Source organism: Callorhinchus milii, unplaced genomic scaffold (genome assembly GCF_018977255.1).
Source record: "Callorhinchus milii isolate IMCB2004 unplaced genomic scaffold, IMCB_Cmil_1.0 Scaffold1, whole genome shotgun sequence".
In the NCBI taxonomy this organism is placed as follows: domain Eukaryota; kingdom Metazoa; phylum Chordata; class Chondrichthyes; order Chimaeriformes; family Callorhinchidae; genus Callorhinchus; species Callorhinchus milii.
This window is the reverse complement of record NW_024704742.1, coordinates 95179393-95204573: the sequence shown is the minus strand read 5'-3', so window position 1 is coordinate 95204573 and position 25181 is coordinate 95179393. Positions and strand designations below refer to the sequence as shown.

The 25181-nt window shown below is 41.7% G+C and overlaps 2 protein-coding genes across 8 annotated transcripts; one reads left to right on the top strand and one right to left on the bottom strand.

Moving 5' to 3' along the window:
* Nucleotides 1-838: 838 nt before the first annotated feature.
* Nucleotides 839-13637, bottom strand: hnrnpk (heterogeneous nuclear ribonucleoprotein K). 2 transcript variants are annotated; one of them, XM_007906821.2, is made up of 16 exons: nt 13528-13637; nt 12902-12972; nt 10307-10415; nt 8474-8571; nt 8251-8307; nt 6964-7007; nt 5969-6077; nt 5510-5623; nt 4990-5118; nt 4343-4686; nt 3838-3898; nt 3504-3519; nt 3271-3338; nt 2964-3133; nt 2110-2182; nt 839-1401 (listed from the first exon to the last, which is right to left on the bottom strand). In XM_007906821.2, exons 1-15 carry the CDS (start codon nt 13529-13531, stop codon nt 2155-2157), a joined length of 1422 nt encoding a protein of 473 aa, XP_007905012.1. In that variant the 5' UTR covers nt 13532-13637; the 3' UTR covers nt 839-1401; nt 2110-2154. The 2 variants fall into 2 exon arrangements, with proteins under 2 accessions (XP_007905012.1, XP_007905013.1); XM_007906822.2 differs by having other exon boundaries at nt 6005-6077.
* A 33-nt stretch (nt 13638-13670) lies between these two features.
* Nucleotides 13671-17627, top strand: rmi1 (RMI1, RecQ mediated genome instability 1, homolog (S. cerevisiae)). 6 transcript variants are annotated; one of them, XM_007906811.2, is made up of 2 exons: nt 13671-13726; nt 15572-17627. In XM_007906811.2, exon 2 carries the CDS (start codon nt 15637-15639, stop codon nt 17551-17553), a length of 1917 nt encoding a protein of 638 aa, XP_007905002.2. In that variant the 5' UTR covers nt 13671-13726; nt 15572-15636; the 3' UTR covers nt 17554-17627. The 6 variants fall into 6 exon arrangements, with proteins under 6 accessions (XP_007905002.2, XP_007905003.2, XP_042189376.1 ...); XM_007906812.2 differs by having other exon boundaries at nt 13717-13780; XM_042333442.1 differs by lacking the exon at nt 13671-13726 and adding an exon at nt 14443-14540.
* Nucleotides 17628-25181: the final 7554 nt, after the last annotated feature.

Below are 25181 nucleotides of genomic sequence, written 5' to 3'. Positions count from 1 at the left end.
AGAATAAGGACATCCCCAGGCTCCTCTGCCCATCCTCTTCAAAACTGAGGAGATGCTGGACTTCCGAGACCAAAATCGAGGGGCTCCGCTCAACCACCCCTGCCCTTCCAACTGCTGCTCCTTCTCGTTTCAAAAAGTGGCATGGGATCTAAGTCTACCTCAACGGGCAGATAGAACCTCAGTTTATTGTCTCATCTAAAGGATGGCAGCGCCAACAACGTTGCACCCCCCAGCACTGATTGGAATGTCAGGTTAGATGATAAATTTCAAGTCCCAATGTGGGGCTTGAACCCACATTCTAACGCAGAGGTGAGAGTGCTTCCATCGGATTCAGGTGAACACAATGAATTACTTGTTGAGCCTGGTGTAAGTATAAGTTCTAAGATTTTGTAAATTATCCATCATAGATAAAAAGGTACAGTACAGCAAGAACAGCTCTGAGACACTGCAATTGGGAAATTTTCCTCTATTTCAAATTCTAGGTTAGCACTCACAAAAAAGCTTGGTGTACAGGGTTAATTGGCAGTTTATTGCATAAAGCCAATCTAGAAATTGCAATACCTAGAGAAAAATCTGATCTTTTGAATAGCGATGAATCTGATCATGGGTGGGGGGGAGGGACTTATTCCTTCTGTTAATCCTCTTCAAATTCTCACTTTAGGCTAAGCAATGTGCTTAATTGCCCAACAAATCTGAAGTTCACCTTCTATGGACACTCCACCCAGTGTTGTATGCATTTCTATGGTAAGACGATCCAACCATAAGGGAAATTAATTAAGACTATCCAAATTGAAACATCTATCATGGCTAAAAAGCAGTGAGTCAAGAGTCCATAGAGTTGCATTAGTTACCACAATTTAATAGTACCATCGTCAATTTCTGCTCACTGTCAACTTTTGGTCAGCAAAAGGAGTTACTTAAGTATCTTCAAGTAAAGTGTACACTTGTTTATTTCACCTAATTTATTTTAAAAACCATAAAATGTTCCTTACAAAACAAGATTGCATTTTGCACATTTTACTGAATGGATATCTGGCACATTTAGACTACCAGTACTATTGTCCATAAACAGTGTACATCTCAATGATGAGCTGTTACCATAGTTACAGAAAACACAATAAACCACCACTGAAACATTTAGAACAAAACATAAAACCCAGAATCCACTCATTCTGTCACGGTTGAAAAATTCAAACTGTTTTAAGCTGTGCTAGTTTGCTAAGAATTAAAACATTACAAATGATGGAAGGCAGAATCTGATCTATGCTCCCAGTGTGATCTATGTAAGCAGAGGAATGTTGGCTCTTCAAACAAAAAGCAGTGACAAAAAAGCAGCGACTTATTCTTTCAATCTTCTCTGCTTTTTTGATTTAGATGAATCGTCCAGAATATTGCTTCACACTGTAGAAGTAAAAAAAAGCGACAAATCAGATTGTAAAACCTAAAATCTTCTCAAAAATATATACTGACTGCAGATTGATTCTTTCTACTAAAAAAACTCACCAAAATTTGATGTGGTGCATTAAATTACTACTCTATAATCAGACAGGTAAATACATTTCCTGTCTCCCAGACTAAACACTATTATCCGGACCCATCATTCATGTTCAGATGGGGGAGGGGTCGAGAGAGATTTTGTTATTTACAGTAAAAGTTCCAATGCTAATTCAATAAATCAGTTATAAAACACCCCATTATAAAAGAGCAACATGATCTGGTTGGTATTATCACTCCTAACTGCCTGGTGTTTATCTGGCATTAAAGGCAAAATGATCCGTTCTTTAGCTTTGACTTGTGCCATTTTACACTGGTTAAGCTTTCTCATCCAGGTTCGAAAGGAATTTATTTGCAAAACCAGATAAATTTCACGGGCAGCACCATCCCACTTATGAGATTTCTGAAGCTGGTCATTTAGGTCTCTTAATATAGAAACACTAGTTTTAATCCCAGACCTGAAGAGTTTTAATACTGATTTCAATACATGCAAATTAAAGACCAGTAGTGCTGGGTCGAACATTTATATTATCTGAACTTCCAATGGAAGCTTCGTCTTCAGCGGTTAGCGGCATCAGTGCTGCTCATCGAGAAATTCCACCCCCCCAAACTGACCTTTTTTCGCGTGGAGCTGCGGTTTCTGAGAACGCACGGTTAGCTTTATGATGTCATGAAGAAACTGCTGCAGCTGTGTGGAGAAACCAGGTAAAAAATAAACTAAATTTGCGTCAACGAATGTTCGAATGCGAGTGCAGATCTATTCGACCCAGCACTAAAATTCAATTAACCATAGCTAGGAAATTACAGGAAAGATTGGAAATTACAGGAAAGCTTGGAAATTACAGGAAAGCTTGAAGCACTGAACTATTTTGTTATATCAATAGTTTAAGAATTTGAACTAAATTGTTCTGAGAATTTTAAATAAAGATTGGAACATTTTGAACTTTCTGTGGAGAGACATGACCTGCGCTATATGGCAGACTGTGATTTGTTGTCATTCAACTGTCAAAAACAACAAAATCACTAGTCTTCCACACAGAACCAGACCACAATCCAAGTTGACTGGACCGTCTACATTTGATCCCATTTAACTTTTAGTTATTACTTATTAAGACAACCCCATGGTCCCTAGTAATCAGAAAAACTGTGATGGACTAACAGAAAATGTTTGTTGGGCAAGATTGTAAACCTGACTATAAAACTAGCTTTGAAAATTTTGAATTATCAAGGACCCACACAATGTTAAGACAAGTGAAGTTTAGAGAATGCGTACTTGATAATGGTATACATTTTTAAAAAACAAAGCTAATAGCCCCAGGTATTGATTTTACAATCTCTGTAACCCATCCCAGGGTGCGGGAAAAGAAAAAAAGAGAAGTAGAAGAGAACAGAAAAAAAGCCATGAGTAGAGGTCCCGTCCCAGTTTTACATTCCTGCACACAATCCCACACAAACCCCTCACTACTCGCCTGTTCTGCAGCAGATACTGTGCATTCTGGATCTGGTCCTGTGTGCCCGTTATGGTGATTATACGATCTTCAGAACCTTCCAGTGGTTCATCAATTTTGATGGATGCTCCAGATTCATGACGGATCTGCTTAATTCTCTGACCTCCTTTACCAATTATAGAGCCGGCCAGCTGTTGGAAGTGCAATGGCAAATCAGACACTCACAATTTACTTCATCTCCCCCACACCAGCAAAAGTAATACGTTCCACACAAAAAAAACAAAGCTACTATTTTCTGACAAAAACATTTCTAGTAAAAAAANCTTACATCTTTGGGAATTGTAACTTGAGTAGTGATGACTGGTCCTCCCAAATCCCCATATCCACCACGACCACCTAAAAAGCCCACATAAGAAAGCTTAATTTAGAAAAGACTGCAATACAAATTAATTAGAATCTTCATAAACTTTAGAAACAGCATTCTAGTAGAGACTGAATATTAAATTATTTCAATCACTTATGTGACTCACTAAATAGATGACCAAAAAAATATATGCTTACCATATCCAGAAATACCCTGTTGAAATACAGGGGGAAAAAAAAGGTGTTTTGAGTACAGGATTATAGATTCTTAAATACAATGAATACCACCTGTACAAACTGAGCAAATGATAGGCATTAAACAAGCTAGATAAGAACATTGGTAACTTTTGGAAGCACGTAATTCATCCATCGTTAACCCACCCCGCACCCCCCCCCCCCCAAATAAAATGCACCATGAATTCCCTGCATAACCGGAAATATAAAATACCGATCTCAGGTATCTTAGTCCACATGGAAATATCCAACGACACAACTTATATAGAAATATGAAGGCAACATATTGTATTCTTACCATTCCATCATAACGATCTGCACCAAGTCGGCTCCTGCCATACATACCACGGTCACGGTCACTACAAAAATTCATTAAAAATTAATTTATTATAAAAAATGGCGCTGATATGAATATTTAAATCTGGTCAGGTAGGTATAGCAGTACAGTCCACCTTGCACCCATCACTTAATGACAAATGACAGATTTTGCAGTCTTAAATTGCATCCCTTCTTAAAACACTTGGCACTGTACCATCTTAAAACAGACGGGGGCGACTCCTTTTTAGCAGTAATTGGACTGTTCGTTTGGTTTTTATTGACATTGGACTATCTGGACAAAGACTAAGGATTTTCCTCTGACTTGCCCGGGAATCTTCTTATGTTAGCTTCTCTTGCTCACATTACAAGTTTTGCAGAATAACTAACAAGACATCAAAGTTAGAGAATGAAAGTAGACAATATGCAAAAATACAAATGCTTCCTAAAATTTCATATCTTACTGTAAAAAGGCCCAAAACACTCACCTGCCCCTAGGCGGTGGTGGTGGAGGAGGGGGAATACGACCACCTCTGGCATTTCTTGAACGAGACAAAGGCGGTGGTGGTCCCCTACGAGGTGGAGGACTCATGTCATCGTAAGCATCTCTTCTGGGTGGGGGAATAGGGCGACCAACCGGTCCCCTTGGAGGTCCCATAGGACCTCTACGCTCATACCCAGGCGATGGAGGATGGGGGCCACCTCTACCGCGAGGTCCAAAGGGCATTCCACGCCTACCTCTCTCATCAAACATCATTGTAAAGCCACCATAATCGTAGGTTTCATCGTAGAAATTCGGGTCATAAGGCTGTGCCCGGCCTTTGACAGGAGACTGCAAATAAACATTTAACGTTGAATACCTTCACATTCTTCTCTCTGAGATAATTAGTAATTTCAAATCATGCTTCAATCGAATCTTAGGGTAACATTCAAAACATCACTTTCTCATTTCTGAGACCACAAAGACTGGAGTTTGATTTATCAGCTAAACTCTACGCCTAAGATGCATTTGTTCTAATAGACAAGATAGAAATTTAGATGCAGTTTCAACAGAGGCCATCGAAGAGAAGCAGCCCTGGCCAGGATGAATGTCAATTAAGGCGCAAACACTGAAAAAGATTAAAATGACACCCACCTCGGATAACAGCCCCATGATAATCTTGATGCACTCAACCACTCGATCAGGCTTTCCTCCGAGCAAAACAACTCGATCAGTTGAATGAGGGCAACACTCCTGGAAGAGTTTAATCGTCGTCTGTGTGCTCTGAAAGATGAAATTTTGAGTTTATAATGCAAAAACTAGAAATGTATTTCTAGAAAATAACTGATGAAGAACAAAAATGTATTCCTCCGTTTTAGATGTTTTGCACTAAAAGAATAACTCAAAGCAGTCCCCATAACGATGACAAAATCACATCAATTAAATTGGGTCACTTTAGCAGGTTCAATGCCTAAAGGTATTTAATATATTTCTGAACAATGTTCAGAATAAGAGCATTTTGGAGTCGTGTTTCTGGTCTTGCTAAAAAAAAGGGTAAATCTGGTTAGTTACAAAAGGAAAATTCCACATCTAGTTCCATCAAAAAAGCAAATATTGGGGTTGCACCTACCAGTTGTCGAAACCACTGAACTTTGCTCCAAATATATAAACTTACCTCTCTGAGCTCTTTAATCTTCACTCCCTTGACACCAATTATACTTCCTGCCTGGCTCTGATGAACCAGCATCCTTAATTCACAATCAAAATCCTTTCCTTTATAGTGCTGGTACTACATAGCATTAAAAAGAAAAAGTGTCACGGTGAACAGGTGAACATACATCGCAACAAATTCTGGCAGAATTATAATGGAAAGTTGCAATATATGCAAAGCCACGTGACCCACTTTTGGTTCACAAATTTCATGCCTAGAGGCAGATATTGACCGGAAGATTCAGCACCCCCTCGCTTACAGGTCTACTATGGACCTGCACTAAAAGTACACCCAGAAGAATCAGATATCATTTTGTGAGAATTCACATAATAAAGATAGCATAATTCATTATGTGGATTATGATAGCAGGATCATGTGGCTTAGCTTCAATGCTGAATAACTTTGAAAAAAAAATCAACTAACAGATTCTTGTAGGTGATGAAAATGAACACATCTTACTTCTTCCAACGTAGGGATGATCTTCGAAAGGATATCGCCAATTGTTTCGATATCTGCATTGATACTCAATATGCTGCCAAATATTTTAACCATTGATGATTAACAAACGAGAAAGGAGAAAAACAAAGTGAGCAAGCCATTCACAGAATTGTGAATACAACGCAAACAGGAATATAAACAGCATAAGTTTTACAAATTTAAAACCCCCATTAATAAATAAATTTACTAAAACATGCAAAATTTAACTAATTATTTAACATTAGAAAATTATGACAGCTCTGGAAGAAAGAATGGGTAACTGGAAGGGCTCAGATTAAGTGGGCAAGAAAAAAAAACGACGTATAGCTGAGAGCAGAAAGTGAAAATTCTTTCTTCCCCACCACCAATTTGAGAAACCCCTGGTATTATATTAGCAATTTTGGCACACCTTCTCATAGGCAAAGCAGAAGAGGAATGTAAGTATCATGGAGAACAGCATTAAAAAAGGTGTTTGACAGAAATTTGGAGAAAAGTTAAGAAACTAGTTTGTGGAAACAGTACTAAGGGCCCTGCAAGAAACCAAATAGAAACACAAGACAAAACAATGAAAGACAGAACAAATAAAAGTGGAGGGTGACAAAGTTAGCTTATAAGACTATGAATAGGCAAATGTGGGGAGCAAGGTGGGCCACAAGGATAGTGCAAGAGAGATTAACAAATTATGATTAACAATGCAGCAAATATGCAACACTTGAAGCTGTGCTCCTTCCATTAAAATGAATTAGTGATTGCTCTGGGTAGGCAACTCACATAATAAAAGTCCAGCCACAAAAGACTTAATGGGGAAAATAGACAGAAAATAACTTTGAAAAACAGTATACTTGCTAAAAGGGGCTACTAATTAATACTAAATAAATTCAGGTTATAGATACATTTCCTCTTTCTAATCAGGCAGTGAGTCATAAACTTTTGGGACATACCGCTCGGGGCCACTGCTGTCTGGGACTGATACACTGGCATTGTACTGCATTGGTCACAAAGGCGTTCGTGGATGTTGGCATTGGGCAAGGGCATTCAGTGAAGTTCAAGTATTGGTGCCCATTTGGCATTTGAGCACATTATGGGCATAGCCAACCAGGGTATTCAGATGGGTGTTCAAGGGGCAGATGGGTCAACGTCATGATGGGCAACGCAGGGAACGTGTCGATCCAGTACAAGGGCAACGGAGATAAATGGCCAAAAAAACAAGGAAAGGGAAGAGGGGGGAAAAGGAGTAAATTTTAATTGAATTATAAATCTATGCTCATCACTCTATGTATCCTCTGTACAGACTTCTGAAGACTCTATACAACATTGGACGCACTTCATAACTGCATTTTTAGAAAAAACAACATTAATTATATTAAAAGGACTTCTGCTTACAACAGGGAAAATTACTATATCAAATAATCATACTTCTAAATTAAACGACGATTAACATTAAATTAAACCTAGCAACTTCTACTGGGCATCTATTTATGCATACTAAAATTTCAAATGCATACAAATTAACAATTGTCAAAATTTGCTCAAAATATTGCTTCCTTTCCTTTTTCAAAAACATTTGCTTCCTATCAGTTTCTCAATACAGCTTCCCTTACAGCTTCCTATTCTATGGAAACATTGTTAACACTGTTCTATACCCAATCTCATATCAAGCATTCTTCTTTACATAAAGCAGTCTTTGTCCTTCACGTACATCTGTATAGCTGTTGAAGTAAGAACAGATGGACATTTTTAAAAAAAATTTAAGATCTGACTCTGGGATACTCTGGGTTACTCCAGCCACCTGCAATGCCGTTCGATTTAAGATTTGAGTTACAAAAGGGAAAAGGCTGTAATTAAGGGTTGTTAAACAGTCATTATGGATACCTCACAAAAACACTCAACATGACCATTTTAACGGAATCCTATTAAAATCAAACTGTTTAGTGAAAGCTCCTCAGATTCAGCCCAGTCATAAATTGTAGAGAAATCTCTTAAGGCTTACAGGCAACACTTAAAATCACTACAAATGGCTTTTCTAGTCCTCCCAGAACAGCATAATTAACTCATTTTAAAATATGTCCATAGTTTCACTTTTAAGTATCTAGTAATATTCATACAACTTTTAAACACCACATTTCTGTAAGCCTTTTGTTAATGTGTACTGTATTTTACAACTTAATGCAGACGAAGTGCGTTAAACTTAAACCAAATTTTAACTGATGCTGCAGATATATACTCACGTCTGTACGCAATGACTTGATATTTTTGCCACCTTTCCCAATCACCGCTCCAGCATTCTTAAGAATAAAAATAAGTCATTACATAGGCCATGATTCTTTAAACCTCATAGGCATTTTAAACAGTCAAAATTCACTGAAGGATTCACAAAACAATTTGACAGTTTAGAGGCTTAGATCCTTCAGCCTTCATCTTTCGCTTGCCAACCAGTAAAACCACCCTCACCTTGCTTTGCAACAGAAGGCGTAGTTCCACACACTGGTCATTATTCCGAGACCTCTTAAAGGCTTGTTCTTCATCATGGTCCTCAGCAGGACGTTTGCCTGAAAGTTGTGTGTTTGTTTAAAAAAAATTTAAGCTTCATGAATCTTTTGACACACTGCAAAACTATGCTTTTCTCTCCCTAGAATGAATACTATCAATCAATTAGGACTTCTTCAATGCGGTTGGGAATTCAGTCCACACATTCTCAGTTTTGGAAGATTATACAGAGCAGGGCTTCTGTTTTCCAGGGTTATTTTTGTGTGTTTATTTTAGCAATTTTGGGACCTAAAGACCAGGGGGTTAATGCAAAGATTCAGATGCTCCTGTGCACATGGAAGGGAGGTAAGTGCCTTCACGCGTGCACAGTGCATCCTCAAGAGAGGTGGTGCGTCTGGTGATGCGTTTGGGAGGGAAACATGTGCATGGGTGAGGGCACCGCTTTCCTCTTCATTTGCACCTGGAACCCAAACGTGCCTTCTCCCAGAGGGGAGAGGCACCCTCTCGCATGTGGATTGCGCGTCAGGATAGTTAATTGTATACAGTGCTTTGCAGTATTTATTGGATAAACAGATTTATTTTTTTTTAAATCAAGGGCGTTTTGAGTATGGAGGAGGTGCTTAAAACTGAAAATCAGAAGCCCTAATTTTACATTAGATTACAATACTCATGCAAGTCAAGAGACAAAATGTCCGACACAGAATTTCATAGTGCTACTAAAAGTTCAGAAAATTCTTAGAACTATCAATACTGGTCACTTTTTGAATTCTATACAATTAACATATTTCTCAATATAATCCAACGTTTTCCCAAATAGGAAACAAATATTGTTAATTCCACCCATTAAATTTTATTCAATAGTAACTGACTTTTTGGTATCTCAATACAAGGCCTGTGGTCTCGCTCTATCAAACTTCATACAAAAGATTGCAAGAGTTGTCTCTTCCTCCACTCCACTTACCTTATATCCCTCAAAAATAAACAACCTCAGATTTACTAAATTGTTGGGTGCCCCAATTCAAGATTTTCTCTTTCCCTATCCATCACTACAGAAATTGTTCCCACCCATCATTGCATTGACTCTCCAGCTGCTCATCAACATCCATTGATGGGAGTTACTAGAACCAACACTACTTGAGTGTGATGGAAGCTGGACTATGCAAATAGGGCCTTGTAAAACACAAGTTGATATATTTGACATCTCTCAACAACACAGGAATATCGATATTGGCTCGGTACAGGACACAGGAAGCATTTACACTTCAGAAGAAGCCAAACCCGTACTGTGTTCTGTAAAATTCCTTAGAACATTAACAAGAATACTTCAGTTTACCCTCAGTAAATCTCTTTTTTTTTTCATATTTTACCATTAGCACCCTGTTTTGGTAGGTAGGTGAGGAGTAAACTGCTTGAAAGACACGAACGTCTGGTAAAAGAAGTGGGCACACAAAAAATGTCCCCTCAACAAGAAATTGAAAAATCACTATTGTCTTTTGAAGATAAGGATGGTGTTTGTTTGGGTGATGCTGAGCTTCCAAATCTCCTAATAACTCAACTTCCAGGTTTCAATTGCTCATGGTCAAAATTATAATGCAAGAGTTATACATTTATCAGTTATATAACTGATCATGAAGAAAACAAATGCAAGTTAAGCAAACATAATTTTTAAAATCTGGCCTGAAATCAAACATCAGTTAAACATCACATAGGATTATGTAGCAGAGTGAATTCAACATTGTTACACAAACTTAAATAGAAAACTACATCTAATAAAAATATAAGAAAATGAAAACATACAGGAACTAGGGCTGAGACTGCTACCATTAGTCTCAGGGCTATTATATTTGATGTCTTGCTGATCAGTCTCCATTTCATTTAAGTCTTGAGAGCCTGCAATGCAGCTAGTCTGTAAAAAGGAAAATACATTGTTAATGGCTCAAATTCATTGCACAGGCTACATTTAAAGAATTATTTACATTTCAGAACATTATGTTGATTACGAAAGTATTGTATGGCCGAATAACTCAAAAGCCAATTCTTTGCTTACATTTTGGACATACATCCCATAATATGGCTGCCAGAAGTTAGATTAATATGAAAATTGAATTACTATAGATAGTACACAGATAATTCCTGCTGCAAACGGTAATGGAACCTCCATCATTAAATTCAAAATGTGCAAGATCAAAGGAAAACCTTCAACCAGCCATTTATCTAGACTACGAAATTTAACTGAAGCTCAAACTTGGAACAGCATTGCAAATCGTTCCCGCTAGCAATTTTGTTGCCAATCGGGTATTAACCCCAAGAATCCCAAGCCAAACTAACGAGTCCCACATGATTTAATTTGTCTTGTACGGCAAGAGTATGCAATCACTAGATAGATACATCCTGAGTTTAGGCACAAGTTGGTGATCACCATGGACCAACTCTGCACCAAATAGCTTTTGTCCCCCCCCCCCCACCCCGATCATAGAAGTACAGGTATAACTTGTAACAATGCCAATTCTACATAAAATATGTAAACACGACCACTCTCTCGCCCACAGCCCAGACACATACCCCCTAAATGGTAAGTGATTCCATCAGTTGCCCAAAATGCAAATCTTCAGAAGCCACTGTTTGCATAGCAACTAAGCTCTGGATACTATCCACCCAGGAAACTTGATGTCCAGGTAACACCTTACAGGAAATGCAGACTAAACTTCAGCCTCCTTAGCTATCCCAATAGGCATTTGGCGATACTACGCCACATGAAGGGAGCTAAATAAATGCATATTTTGCATTTTGTAAATAATGTATGTGGTGGAAGAACATACACAGGACAACTTGAGACATTCAGCCATCTAAACGTTATACAAATCCAACTCCAATACTGTCCACCAAGAAAAACTGCACTTACCAAGGAGGATAGCTTTACAACAGAACAAAGCAGCAGCTCCCATGGGAAATGAAAATCCCCTTGTTCCCCTACAATTCCTACACATGGTGTTGCATCAATCTAAGTAGTAGACCTCGTTCTCCACTACCATCACCATTAGATTTTTTTTGTTCAGCCGGGTGTCTGACAATGCTGAACCCCATTACAATGCTCAGGAGCATCCAAAACAAACTGATAATTAGATAAATATGAAAACCTTCCTTTCTGACAGTTTGAAAAACCAAACTGCATAGAAACTGAACTATGGGTTCAAGCCTTTTTTTAATTAAAAGGATTTAGCTATTCTGCAGTCCACAAGGCAGTACAGTACATAAATGAGGGCTCTAAAAATAGGGAGAAATAAAAAAAATTGTCAACCTGATCCCACTACGTGAAGAAATAAGACAGGCAGCCAAAATAAACCTTAAGGCGCACCAAAACTAGTCTTAGGGTTACAATTACAACAAGACTACAATTTTTTCTCCAAAACCGGAGAAAACAAAGAGACCCACAGAAGTCCTGCAGTATGAAGAAATGGATGCAAAGGTGGCTTTAAAAAAGCAAATCCACGGGGGCGACCCGCAGTACAGGAGCGCAGTAGCGCAGCAGCACTGTATAAAGAGAACGCGGAAAAAAATCCCATCAAAACCCAAGCCGCGCTTTAAGGGGAAACAAAGTCTGGAGGCGGGAGCGCCATGCGTCTGCCAAGGGAAGCGAAGTAAAAGGGGGAAAAGGAAAGGCGCAGTAAATAAACCTCAACGATTGGCAACTGCAGTTACTGAATGCATGTAGACTGCTGCCAAACAGGACAAAACCACGGCGACGGCGGGGAACGCTCTCCCTCCTCTCTCCCCTGGCACCAATGAGCTGCATCACGTGAGCACCTCCCCTGTACCACATAACGTATTTAAAAATCTACACGGGGAGTGTAAAAATCCACAGGTGAGACGATAAACAGCTTCTCCGCCCCTCCCTTAAAAAAAATGGAAATCCCGGTCTTAACTTTTGCGGGGGGGGGGGGGGGAATGAGGGCTGCGGAGGCCGATCGGCGCCGCCATCAGACCCGTGACTCGACAAAGGAACAGCTCGAAACGAGGACGACAACGGCTCCTGGGCCCGAAGAACAGCGCTCGGCAAATTCCCAAGCTCGACGCTCCCGACTTGGGGGGGGGGAGGGGAGGGGGGCGGGAGGAGGGAAGGAATGGGGATGGGAGAGCGAGCAGGAAAATACCTCGCATCGGTAAGGGGTTAATTAAATGAAGTGAAGAAAACGCCACAAGGAACAAAAAAAAATAAGCCTTTCAAAGATGGCCGCCACATCCGCCTCGCTCGCACACAACACGCCATACGTCGTTCGTTTCTTTTTAATAAAACACCGCAAGTCTCATCAACTGCTCTCCGCTAATAAATGTATATTTTTCAAATCCTCGAATCGTCGCGTGTCGCACGAGCTCGGTGAAGGCCTGACTCACCGAGCCAAAAGGCTGCGAAAACCCCTCGGAAGCCAGTTTGAAGTCGGGCGAGTCACAAAAAGAGGAATCGTCTGGAAAAAGGCAAGAGAGCGAATCGTTACCCACAGGCCCCTGCGAGCGAGCGCATTCAGGGCCGAGCCCGCCCACGTCCCGCGGCATCGGCCGCTCCCATTGGTCGGAACCTGCGTTTCCCGCCCGAGACCCTGGCCGTCAATCAGAGGTCCACGATCGCAATAGGTCAAAGTCGCTGTCAATCACACGCATCATCGAGACAGCCATCGTCAACCCCCTCTCCCCGAAAAAAAACATGTCTTCCTCAACCTTATCACTTTCGATTAAAACGTAGTTTGCGCTTTTGTTTCAGAGAAAAAACTCGGAAAAAGGTGTTCGGGGGGAGAAGTGTGTGCGTGGAGGAGGGAGAAGAGCCTTTTCGTTGATAAATAAACCTCCACATTATTAGTAATTACACATAGAAAGCTTTACTGTCTTTCCACCCGCCTCCCCCCCCCTCTTCACTCGTAAAACAGTGAACAACAACTAACAATAAATTACATTAACATGGCGCCTTTCAAGTCGGGAGCGCGTCCCAGGGCGCTGTAAGAGTAAATAATGGGGAAGGAAACTACCCATGAGCTGAACGTCGTGGTGCCTCGTCTTCTCGTAGCGTCGCGGACGTGTCCTGGAGCAGAGAAACCGCTGCAAATGATGTCGCCAACAGCGCGGCAAGGAGGAGGGGACAGGAGAGGAACGGGCGGGCCCACTCGGCGGAGCGGGGGGGGGGAGTGAGACTCGGTCCAGAACCATTTATAATGTGCGGTTAAACAGGTTAGCACGTGCTCAAAACAAGAAAATTCAGGGCGCAGATTCTGCACGATTTTGGTTAGGGTACAGATTTTTGTTTACATACAATAATATAACGTGTAGCAGTAAGCTTGCTATAATTTAATATCTGCCTTCCAAGTACTTTTTGCTTTTTTAAAAAAAAGCAGTATTGGTACTTTTTGCGTCAGCATTGGTGCAGTGAATTTATTTTTTTACACACGCACGCACGCGCCCTTTTGCTGAAGTGCATTTTAATTGTAATTAGACGTATGTCAGTTTCCTCTCACGGGGGAAATACTTTTATCGGTTGCTATTAATGCGCGGGGCGGGCGGGGGTTGGTGAAACAATATGACCGTATCGGTTGGGCGAAGCGCGGGTTAACGGGTTGCTTGCGGATGGATACGGAGTGAGGGAGAGAGAGAGAAGGAGAGAGAGTGGGAACTATTGGAAAATACATGTTGTGATTGTGAATTTGTTTGAAATGCCGCGCGTGCCACGCGCTGGGCTCGGGCTCGGGCAGGACCTTCCCCCTCCCCCCCCCCCCCCCTCCGGCGGTGAGGCGAGACCAGGCGGCGGGGCAGCGCGGCGCACGCATTCATTCGAAATTTCAAAGTCACGGCGGTTAAACCGCCATTTCAGCGGCAGCCCCGCGCGCCTTTCAACCGCCATTTTAGGAGGAGACTGCGAGCGCCCCGGCGCCTGGCCTGCCCCGCCGGACCTGCACTACCCGTGGCGGCCTGAGCTCGGGCCCTCTTGTGTCCTCTCGGCTCGCACATTTTATTTGTCAGCGTGAAGAAGTCTCAAGAGTTTAGCCGTGTACGTTTCAGCAGCAGTCTGTTCATAGACGCGCGTGTATGTGAGTGTATGTATATACCACTGTGCTTTATTTATATATATATATATATATATATGCAGATACGATGGGCCGAATGGCCTCCTCCTGTGCTGTATAATTCTATGATACTATGATATACACCGCATCGCCCCGTGCCTGGAAAGCGCAGTCTTAAAAGTCGTTCGAGACCGTCAATTGTCCCACTCTCTTGTCGATGTTAAAATTAGCTCTGCCTTAATTCATACCCAAAGTTTATAAATTGACGAACAGGCCTATCCTGCTCCTCAATAAATTCATCAAATAAATAAGATATAACGTGAAATGCTGCACAGGCGGGAAATCTGAAACAAAAACAGAAGTGGCTGGGAACACAGCAGCGATGGAGAAAGGAAAGTGAGTCAACGTTTTGGGTCCACGACCCTTCGTCAGAACCCTTACAATGCAAAGATATAAGGCTTTGTTTGGTCCCCAGGGGACCAGAGTACTGTATAATAAGCCCTGCATCATAAGTCCTGTAACGCATGATGGAGTCCTGCAGCTCAGTGGTTAGAGCACTAAGCGAGGCCCGGCAGGGCGATACTTTGAGCAAGTTTCCTTACTCCACACGGCTCTGTTTACCGAGCAGTAAGTAGGAACCCGGTTGTTAGTCGATCGATTGCTTTTCTGGGGGTAATAATTCCTTCAAAACAGACATAAATAAATTGGTCACTCAATCCATGACTGTTTGTAGGACACTGTTGTGCTACCGAATTTCGCTCACAAAATATACAGTCAGTTCACTTTACAGTATATTCTGTGAAGCGCTTTGAGACGTCTCAAAGACGTGATAAGGCGCTATATCAAATGCAAGGATTATTATATTATAAATCCTGCATGATAAACTATGTATGATAAACTGTTTAATAAATCCTGTATAATAAGTACTTACAAATGGTCATTGGAATGATGATATGAAATCAGACTGTCCCTATTGTAAACATTTTATAAAAAGTTTTGTTTTGTAATCCTTCAGGCCTGGACATGAAGATTACGTTTGGACTGTTTCATAAAGCCACAACATAATATTTAGCAGTTAAGATGACATCTGGTATTATTCGGAGAGTAGAAACCTGGCTGGAGGCAACGTGGCATGTCAAAGTTCCTTCGCATTGGGTTGAAGCATGTTTAGATTGGATTCAGCAGGAAAACCAAGGTACCGCTTTAATGCAAGCCCAAATCAATAAGCAGGTTTTTGAGCAGTGGCTTCTTACTGATCTCCGAGATCTGGAGTACCCCATCTTGCCAAGCAGAATTTCAGAAGTCCACAAGAGTGAATTAAATGGATTTTACTGCTTGCAGATCGATTCATTAGTGGACATTAGTCAGCCCGCTTACTCTCAGCTGCAGAAGATCAGGGGAAAAGATAACACCAATGAACTGATGACTTCAACACAAATATCCCAGAGGTCGTGGGAAGCAAAACCAACCCGAATGTTGATGCTACAGCTAACGGATGGAGTACAGGAGCTCCAGGGAATGGAGTATAAGCAACTTCCTGCTCTCCATAGTAACCTTCCACCAGGCACAAAAATCTTGCTGTTCGGTAATATCATCTGTCGCTTAGGGGTTCTGCTTCTTAAACCTGAAAACCTGAAGGTGCTCGGCGGTGAAGTGGAATCCCTTTTGGAAGAAAATTTGCAAGAGAGAGTACTTGCCAGGCTGGTTGGAGAGTCAGATGACAATGTTGTGTCTAGACCTACTCACAATGGCGAAAATCTGGTTGAAAGGCCAGATGGCATACCTCAGCTTTTAGGCCCCTCAGATGAAGAGCTGTTGGCTGGTTTTGATGAAGATGATGATTTGATTTTGAATCAGATGGATTCTGAAAGTGGGTATGGTAGCAGAAATGGCACCTTAAATAGCGCCACAAACTATTCACAAACCCAGCCTCGAATCAGTGCTCTAAGTAGCAGAAGCCCAAGTGTGGAGTCCTACACACCACAAATATCGAGAGAATTGCAAGATTCAGATCAGGGATTTTTAGATTTTAATGATGATGACTTTGATAATTTGCCATTGGATGAAATGGATGATGATTTATTCTTTCAGGATGAAAACTTTGAAGAAGAACCCCAGCGAACAGAAATAGCAAATCGATCCATCACAGGGTCAGAATTGCATCAACAAGCAACTAATAACTTTTCTGGTAATCCACTACAAATCCAAGCTGAATCTATTAAATGGGGAATATGTAGTGAAAACTCAGGATCTTCAGTGAGTAGTAGAAATGCTCAAGAGTCACAAAATTCACTCAGGGTGACTCCAACACAGAGCAATAGCTCTATGGAAAGAACAAATAATCCAAATACAGCTTCTATTAACCTGGAATGTAAGCTTAAACCTTCAGTGAAGTGTGAGCCATTTAATATCAAACTGAAACACAGCACTAATCCTGAAAATATATCTGAACTAAGGTCAGATTCTTCCAGCAATATAAGTAGCCTTTCTCAAGGAAATGTGGCTAATAAAAGGAACATAAATGGAAACAATTCCAAACTCTTTTCTCTAGAATTAGATTCTCCTCCATTTACATACCTAAATATTCTTTTGGATAGGAAACCTGAGATGGTTACTGTGGTAAAAGTCAAGGGCTTCATTGTTACCTTACTGGACAAACTTACAAACACCGATGGAGCGTGGAATATTAAAGCTAGAATTACCGATGGCACTGCCTACATCGATGTGGAAGTTGGTGATGACATTTTGAGAAGCCTTATTGGTTTCTCAGTGGCTGAAATGAAAGATTTGATGAAAGACCCTAGCCAACGGCAGAGGATTACTGTGGGTCTGCAGAAATGTCAGCAGGATCTAGTGGACCTTTGTTGTCTGATGACAGTTGAATTTAATCCTTTTCTTAACAAAACTACAATTTTGGCCCTCTGCAAATTAAGTGTAGAAAATCTGAGGGATTTAGAACACCGTGTACGTGACACGATGATTGTTTTGAATAACTGAACAGCTTCAATTTGAGACTCTGCCCACCCTCCCCTATTATTTTGATTATTTAAAGTTGTTTTTAATTGTTATAATAATGATATATTATAATATATTATATTATAATATATTGTAATAAATTATTATAATTTTTGTATAATATGTACAGTTTAATACATTTTCCAGTTTCATTTGTGCATTCCTATGTCTGCTGAGTTCTGAAAAATAAACACCTTTTAAAACCTTTCTGTATAATTTGTGAAATTAAACTTCAAGAAGAAATGATTCACACTTACAGTGAGTTTGATAAGAATTGTTCCAGTAGATATGGGAAGAGAACTATAATTAGGAATCACATCAATTCCTGTTGGACTGAGATGTATACCATCTCTATCTGATTTAGGAAGGTCATCTTCTGATGAAATGCTGAACTGAAATCTGGTTTGTCTGCTTGGTTGGACATTAAAGATTCCATGACATTATTCAAAAAGAAAGTGAGTTTCTCCTGATGCCCTGGTTTTGTTATAATTGCACCATTTACCCATAGCACCAGCTACATTCTGCCCATCAGGAAAAAACAGGTTGTAGATGCAAGCACACAAATTACTGATTGTTCTGAGAGCTAACTACACCACATAAATGTTTCTTTACAATTTTGTATACAAAACATGGATTGTGATACTCTCACCATCTTTAACCAAACAAGTTTAAGAATCTTTCTAATCTGCAAATTTCTTTGAAATCAGCCTATGTGTGGAATCCTGTAGCTCAGTGGTTAGAGCACTCACCTTGCAAGCGAGTCACCTGGTTCAATTCCAGGCAGAGGGCGAAACCTTGGGCAGGTTTCCTTACTATTAAAAATAATCCATCCAAAAACCAAAACAATAATACATTGGTCATTTTCAATCCACGACTGTTTGTGGGACACTGCTGTGAGCAATTGGCTGCCGCGTTCCCCCACAAATATACAGTCGATTCACTTTATAGCATATTCTGAAGCGCTTTGAGACGTCTAGAAGACGTGAAAAACGCTATATCAAATGCAAGGATTATGATTATTATTATTATTATTATGTGGTTTCTTGCTAAATATGCTGCAACATACAAAACAAAAATGGAATGAGTCCACCTGGTACTAAAATTTAGGCCTGTTTGAATGTAAATTGCAGCAAAGAGGATGGGAGTTAGCATTAAAATAAATGAACAAGTGGTTTTCCATCCACGGCAGGACTTGAGTTCATACGCCATGCTTACACTCCAGTGTAGTTCTCTATCCTTGTGGATAGATAAGTAGAATCTCCTTGGGTATATGCTGGTGTGACATGCCTGGCAACGAACAGTCAGAATCGAGTCAACCCTCTGATGATCTCCAGTTCCTGAGCCAGTACTGCAAGGCACTTGCTGGTGACTGCGGTGCTAAGTATTGCTGTGCACAAATTGCTGGCTGCATTCGCCCACAAAATATGCACAGTCACACCACTACAGTTTTGTTTATAGCACACGCCTCGCAAGTGAGAGGACCCAGGTTTGATTTCCATGCAGGGCGAAACCTGTACGGGAATCTGCAAGTTCCTTACTCCATAACGTCTGTTTACCTTGCAGTAAGTGGGAACCCAGTTAATCGTCAATTTGTGGATCGCTAAGCATAGGTAATAATCCCTCCACGAAAATATACAGTCAATTCACGTTTACAGTATATATTCTGTGAAGAGCTTTGAGAGTCTCAAAGATCAAATGCACAGATTATTATATTCCTGTGAAGCTCGACTGGCTCCGGTGTTCTGCATGTCCCTTGTGCCCTTCGTTTCACCATTCGTGGCCGTGCTTTCAGCCACTACCCCCCAAAATTCTGGAACATTCTTCGTCTTTCCTTTTGCCTTGCCCCTTCATTCCCCATCTTCAGGTCGCATATGAAGACCTTCCTATTCGACCGTGCCTATGGCCACCTCCTCCTCCAGCTCAGCATCATGCTCTGCCACTGTCAAGTGCTCTGGGATACTACCCTGCTTGAGGGGCTCTATATAAATGCACTTTGTTGTTGGAGATCAGGATTCTTCCCACTTTGCCAGTCAAGCGGAGGCAGCGGGGTGTGGGTTGGGGGGTAAGCAGGTCAGAGAAGTAGGGCATGAAGGTATTTGAAAACGAATTGGGAGGTGACGAATGCAGGGATGAATGTTTCGATTGCATCTGGTATAAGGTACGGTTGCAGGCAGGCAATGTGGCAGAGGTGGAGGATAGTTGTGGGTCGAACCTGATGCCTAGGATGCACACCGGTTCGGTGAGTCTGAGGGATAGGCCAGAAATGTTGAGGAAGTCAGAGCCGCAGGACAGAAGACGTTGACGGGAGCCAAGAAGTATGGCTTCCGTCTTGTCAGCATTTAGTTATAAGAAGTTTTCGCTCATCCAGGCCCTGATGTCCACCAGACAAGCTGACAGAACATCGGCGAACCTGGAGTTATAGTAGGAGGAGAAATAGATTTGTGTGTCATCCTCATATATGTGGAAGTTTACCCTGTGTCTGCGGATGACATTGCCAAGAAGGGAGCATACAGATGAGGAAGAGGAGGAGGCCAAGGATGAAGCCCTGGAGTACACCATGGTGACCTAGCGGGTGGGAGGAGAAATCATTTGAAGAGACAAAGTGAAGGCTGTTTGTTAGGTAGGACTCAAACTAGCCTAGTGTAGTCTCTCTAAGCTGGATGATGGAGGAGGGGTGGTGGATGACGATGGTGTGATCGACTATATTGAATGCAGTGGAGAGGTCCAGGAGGACGAGGTTGTGGAGGGAGCCCTGGTCTCAGAGATAGAGAGCTGTTAAACTCTCTCAATAGCCCCAATGTAATGTGTGGTCCCCAAGAGTAGGCTCTCGCCAACCAGTGCTTAATACTTGATACATTAGGTAAGCAGTGTGTATCCTTCTAAGGAGAGAGTACTCATTCCATTCCAGACACAACGATATTTCCATGTGTAGGTGGCATGCATATGTGGAACTTTCCACATATGTCAGACACCCAGCTGACAAAACAGAATATGTAATGCTGTGGGGTGTTAGAAGCACTGATCTTCTGATGAAATATAAACTGAAATCTGGTTTGTCTGCCTGGGTGGACAATAAAGATTCCATGCCATTATTCAAAAAGAAAGTGAGTTTCTCCTGGTGCCCTGGCCAACAATCCTCCATATGAAATTCATTATTTATTTCATGGCAGTTGGACAATTTGTGTAATTTGGCTTTGTTTGCCTACAAATACACCAGCCACTATATTTTACAGAAACTTTGTGAAGTGCCTTGAGACATTTGTGATGTTCTAAGCATTGTACCAAATTAAGTATTATTGCTATTATTCTTTTACAAAGTGTCTTTCAAAATATTATAAGCAAAATACAAAACAACAATTGCGCTAGTTGAAGTACAGAATGTTTAAAGCAAAGAAGGTCATTCAGCTCATAATTTTTCTGCTGGTGCTACACAACAACAACAACTTGCAATTATATAGCATCCTCAATGCAGGATAGCGTCTCAGAGCGCTTAACAGTGGCAGAGCCTGACTCCGAGCCAGGAGTGGGGACGGGGTGCGGTGTAAAGTCAGTATGGTAAGGTCATCTACTTCAATCCCATCCTCGTAATTCTTAAGAGATGAATAGGATGAAAGCCATTCACATCTGGAGGATGCCTCAAGCGCTTCACAGAATTTTTCTAAAATCTAATGACTATGTATTTTGTAGTAGAGTGCAGCAGTTAATGTACAGCACAAAGTCCCACGAACAGCCACAAAGTGAATAACATAGTGCAACTGTATATCATGCCTTGCAGTAAACTTCAGATCTGGCTCAGTACCAACATTTCCAGATTGGCATGTGCTAAAAATACAGTAAGTAATGTATCACGAATAATATAGTAATAGTACTAATCCTTGCATTTGATCAAGCACCTTAACACGTCTTCGAGACATCTCAAAGCACTTCACAGAATATACCTTAAAGTGAATTGACACTACATTTTGTGGGCGAAATACGGCAGCCAATTGGGATTTGAAGTACTTTAAGTGGCTTCCAGGAATTGGCTTTGTCACGACTAAATAATACAAAAGTCAGTCAAACAGCACATGGGTTAATGATGTGAATCTGCTTCTTAATCAGATGCTTGGTATTTAAAGGTAACTACAACGTCATCCAGCTGCAGAGAAAATTTTGAGTTGAGCAAGAGTGAAACTGGGATTAAATAATGGCTAACAGAGAAAAAACTGGTGGTGGATGTTTTGTACTGAAGCAGTAGACAAGAGAAAAGGAGAGCGGAGAGCTATAGTTGCAAGATTAAAATGAATGTTGTCACTGTAGGATCACTAGCAGAACCTCCATTCTCTTTACGAATTTTGTTGCGGGATCTTTAAAGTCTAACTGAACAGGCAGATGGGACCTAAGTTTAATGTTTCATCGAAACAGCAGTCTTAAGAAAGATTTTGGCAGTCGAGAGGGATATTCCCGAAATGCAGCATTGATACTAGGTACTATAATCAAGGTGGAGGGAAAAGCTAGTGATGTGTCTGCATGGATGCAAGACATCCATCCCTGGACTCTTCCAACACTGTCAACACTGGCAAAGATTATGATGATTTAGGTATGCGTGTGGGTTCTCAGGACTATATTGCTAAATCAGTTACGTTGACACCACCAGACATCATACTCAGGCTATATAGTGTTCTGGTCAGATGACACCTTGCGTTCTGCATATAGTTCTGGTCACCACAACATAAGAGATTGTTTGTCCAGGCATTAGAGATACCTGGAAGTTTTCCTTTTCAAAGGGTAATTAACTACTGGAACAGGTTACCAGGAAGGTGTTGTGGCTTGGACACTGGATTCATTTAAAAAGCAGCTTGATGCTGTGATGGGGGGAGGGAACAGTAAGATGGGTATTATGAAAGTATGAGATCAGGTGGGCTTCTTCATACAAACCAAAATTGTAGAATAAGATTTATGGATCAGAAACAAAACCAGCTCGTCACTGTGGGATCTCAATTCCATGGGGTGAAGTAATTGTGATTCTGTGATTCAAAGTACACACAGAGCATATTACAAATAATATTTTGGAAACAACGATTACAACTAGTTTGGTCTCAGAATTAGCTGGAGGGTAGTTTGAAAAACAATCCATGAGGCTACTAAGCAGGCAGCACTTCCACTACAAATCAACAGGACAGTCGACCCCTGTAGGTGATGTACAGACTCGTGATGAATGTTACACATAGTGACACTGCGGCTACGGCTGCCATGGTGACAGATGGGATTGTGAATGCCAGAACAGTAGGTATTCAGAGTTTGAGCCAGAAGTTAGCTTCCATATGTTAGCTGAAACCCGTCAATCTGTGATCAAGCTGAAGCACAGCAGGTGAGACAAAATAATAGTGGTGAGAGCTTCTGATTGTGTTCGGATTGTGTGAGGTCTTGATTCGAGTTATCTCATCTACAAGTGCTGCCTTACACCTCTGTAAAAATAACTGGACCAGTTTGAGGTTAATTTGCTTGTGGAAACCCCACCTGGAGGACAACTCCAGAATAACAAAGGCTGTTTGACCACCTTCATGATCAAAATACTGCATCTCCTTGTATGTGGTACTACAGTGAAAAACACAGCAATAACATTATTTCCATAGTTAATATGTTGATAATGATCCTTCCATTTGATATAATGCCTATAATTATCAATGTGCATTTGTTTTCTGCAAGGTGTAGTGACTGTGTATTTGTAAATGAATGAAGCAGACAATTTACTCACAGCAATGTCCCATAAACAGCCTCAGAGTAAATGACCAATTGTATTTGGAGGATTGTCAGTGAGGTCATCAAGAGAAACTCCATTCACTTGACTGCATCAAAATCACACGTAGCATATTAGCCTGATATTATCATTTATTGATACAGCAATAAGAACATTTCTGCTGTTTGGTTACTGTCATCATTCCTATCCTTAAAAAACCCTCCCTGGACCCTTCTCTACTCTCTAACTACCGTCCCATCTCCAACAACAACAACAACAACAACAGCAACAACATTATATTTGTATAGCGCCTTTCACGTTAAGAGGACGTCCCAAGGCACTGAAACCTCCCCTTCCTCTCCAAGGTCCTGGGACGAGTTGTTGCTTCTCAGCTTTGCTCCTTCCTCTTCCCCCCACTCCCTTCTCGAACCCTCTCCAATCGGACTTCCGTGCCTCCCACAGCACAGAAACCGCCCTGATCAAAGTGACAAATGACATTCTGTCCATCTGCGACCAGGGCTCCCTCTGCCTCCTCGTCCTCCTTGACCTCTCTGCTGCTTTCGACACCATCGACCACTCTATCCTCGTCCACCGCCTCTCCTCTCACTTCAACCTTCATGGTTCTGTCCTTGATTGGTTCAGATCCTACCTCTCACACCGCATGTACTTCATCTCCTCAAATGACTTCTCCTCTAGCCCCCGAACCGTCTCGTGCCGAGTTCCTCAGGGCTCTGTCCTTGGTCCCCTCCTCTTCAACATCTATACGCTCCCCCTTGGTGACATCATCCACAGACATGAGGTCAAATTCCACACTTATGTGGAATAAGGCCCATCTCCACCTCTCTGCTTCCACCCTTGATGCTAGGACCACTGCTGTGCTGACATAATGTCTGTCAGACATCAAGTCCTGGATGAGAGCTAACTTTCTTCATTTGAACTTCAACAAGACCGAGGCTCTCCTGATTGGTTCCGGTCAGCACCTTCTCACCTTGCTAAGCCAGTCCCGCACACAGAGGATACAGTTCAAGATCCTGGTTCTCACCTTCAAAGCCCTCCATGGCTTTGCTCGCCCCTACCTCTCGGAACTCCTAAACCCCTACCATCCTGTTCGCTCCCTCCACTCAGCGGGCTCTGCCTGCTTCACGTCCCCGCCTTGCTCGGCACATTATTGGCGGGCGGACCTTCCGCCACTCTGCCCCCACCCTCTGGAACTCCATCCTGCAATCCCTCTGTCTCTCCCCCTCCCTCGCCACCTTCAAGACCCACCTAAGACCGTGCTCTTCGATCGTGCTTTCGATCTTACGGCTTCCACCCTGCTCTCCCCCCTCTCCCCTCCCCCACCCCGACCCTCAGCTCGGGTCCGAAACTCTGTCTGTCCAGCGCTTTGGGACGTCCTCCCGACGTGAATGGCGCTATAAAAATGTAATTTTGTTGTTGTTGTTACCCATCAGAATGTTTCAGAGTATCCAAACCAGATTGAGAGTTCCACATGTGTATGCCATCTACACATTGGGAATTCTCTGTGTCTGGAATGGAAGGCACACTCTCCTCTTGGAGTGACACACCCTGCTTACCTAATTCCAGAGAGTATTAGGTGTAGGTTGACAAGAGTATGTCTGAGAAACTTCCCGCTACTTGTCCAGCTAGGACCACCTACTTATTAGGGCTTTGGATTGCATGGGTAACTGAAGCCAAGTGGGAAGAATCCTTGTCCCCAATGACTGGTCTGCACCTCCAAGTCCTTTCGCTGGTCTATCATCAGCAATGACCTGGAGACGTGTGGACCTGCCTGGCTCAGGAACCAAACTACTGATACTGCCACAGAGGGTCAAATGGTTATTGATGACTCAGTGAAACCAGATGCTATTGTGGCAGTGATTAGACTGTGAGC

Bases quoted from the DNA above. Each gene is read 5' to 3' on its own strand.
- rmi1 (XM_007906811.2), top strand. From the start codon at position 15,637: ATGACATCTGGTATTATTCGGAGAGTAGAAACCTGGCTGGAGGCAACG.
- hnrnpk (XM_007906821.2), bottom strand. The intron at 10,416-12,901 runs GTGAGTCAGGCC...TCCTTTTTACAG, and splicing joins TTTCGCAGCCTTTTGGCTCG to ACTAGCTGCATTGCAGGCTC. The intron at 3,899-4,342 runs GTGAGTGTTTTG...GAATTTTTGTAG, and splicing joins CCACCACCGCCTAGGGGCAG to TGACCGTGACCGTGGTATGT.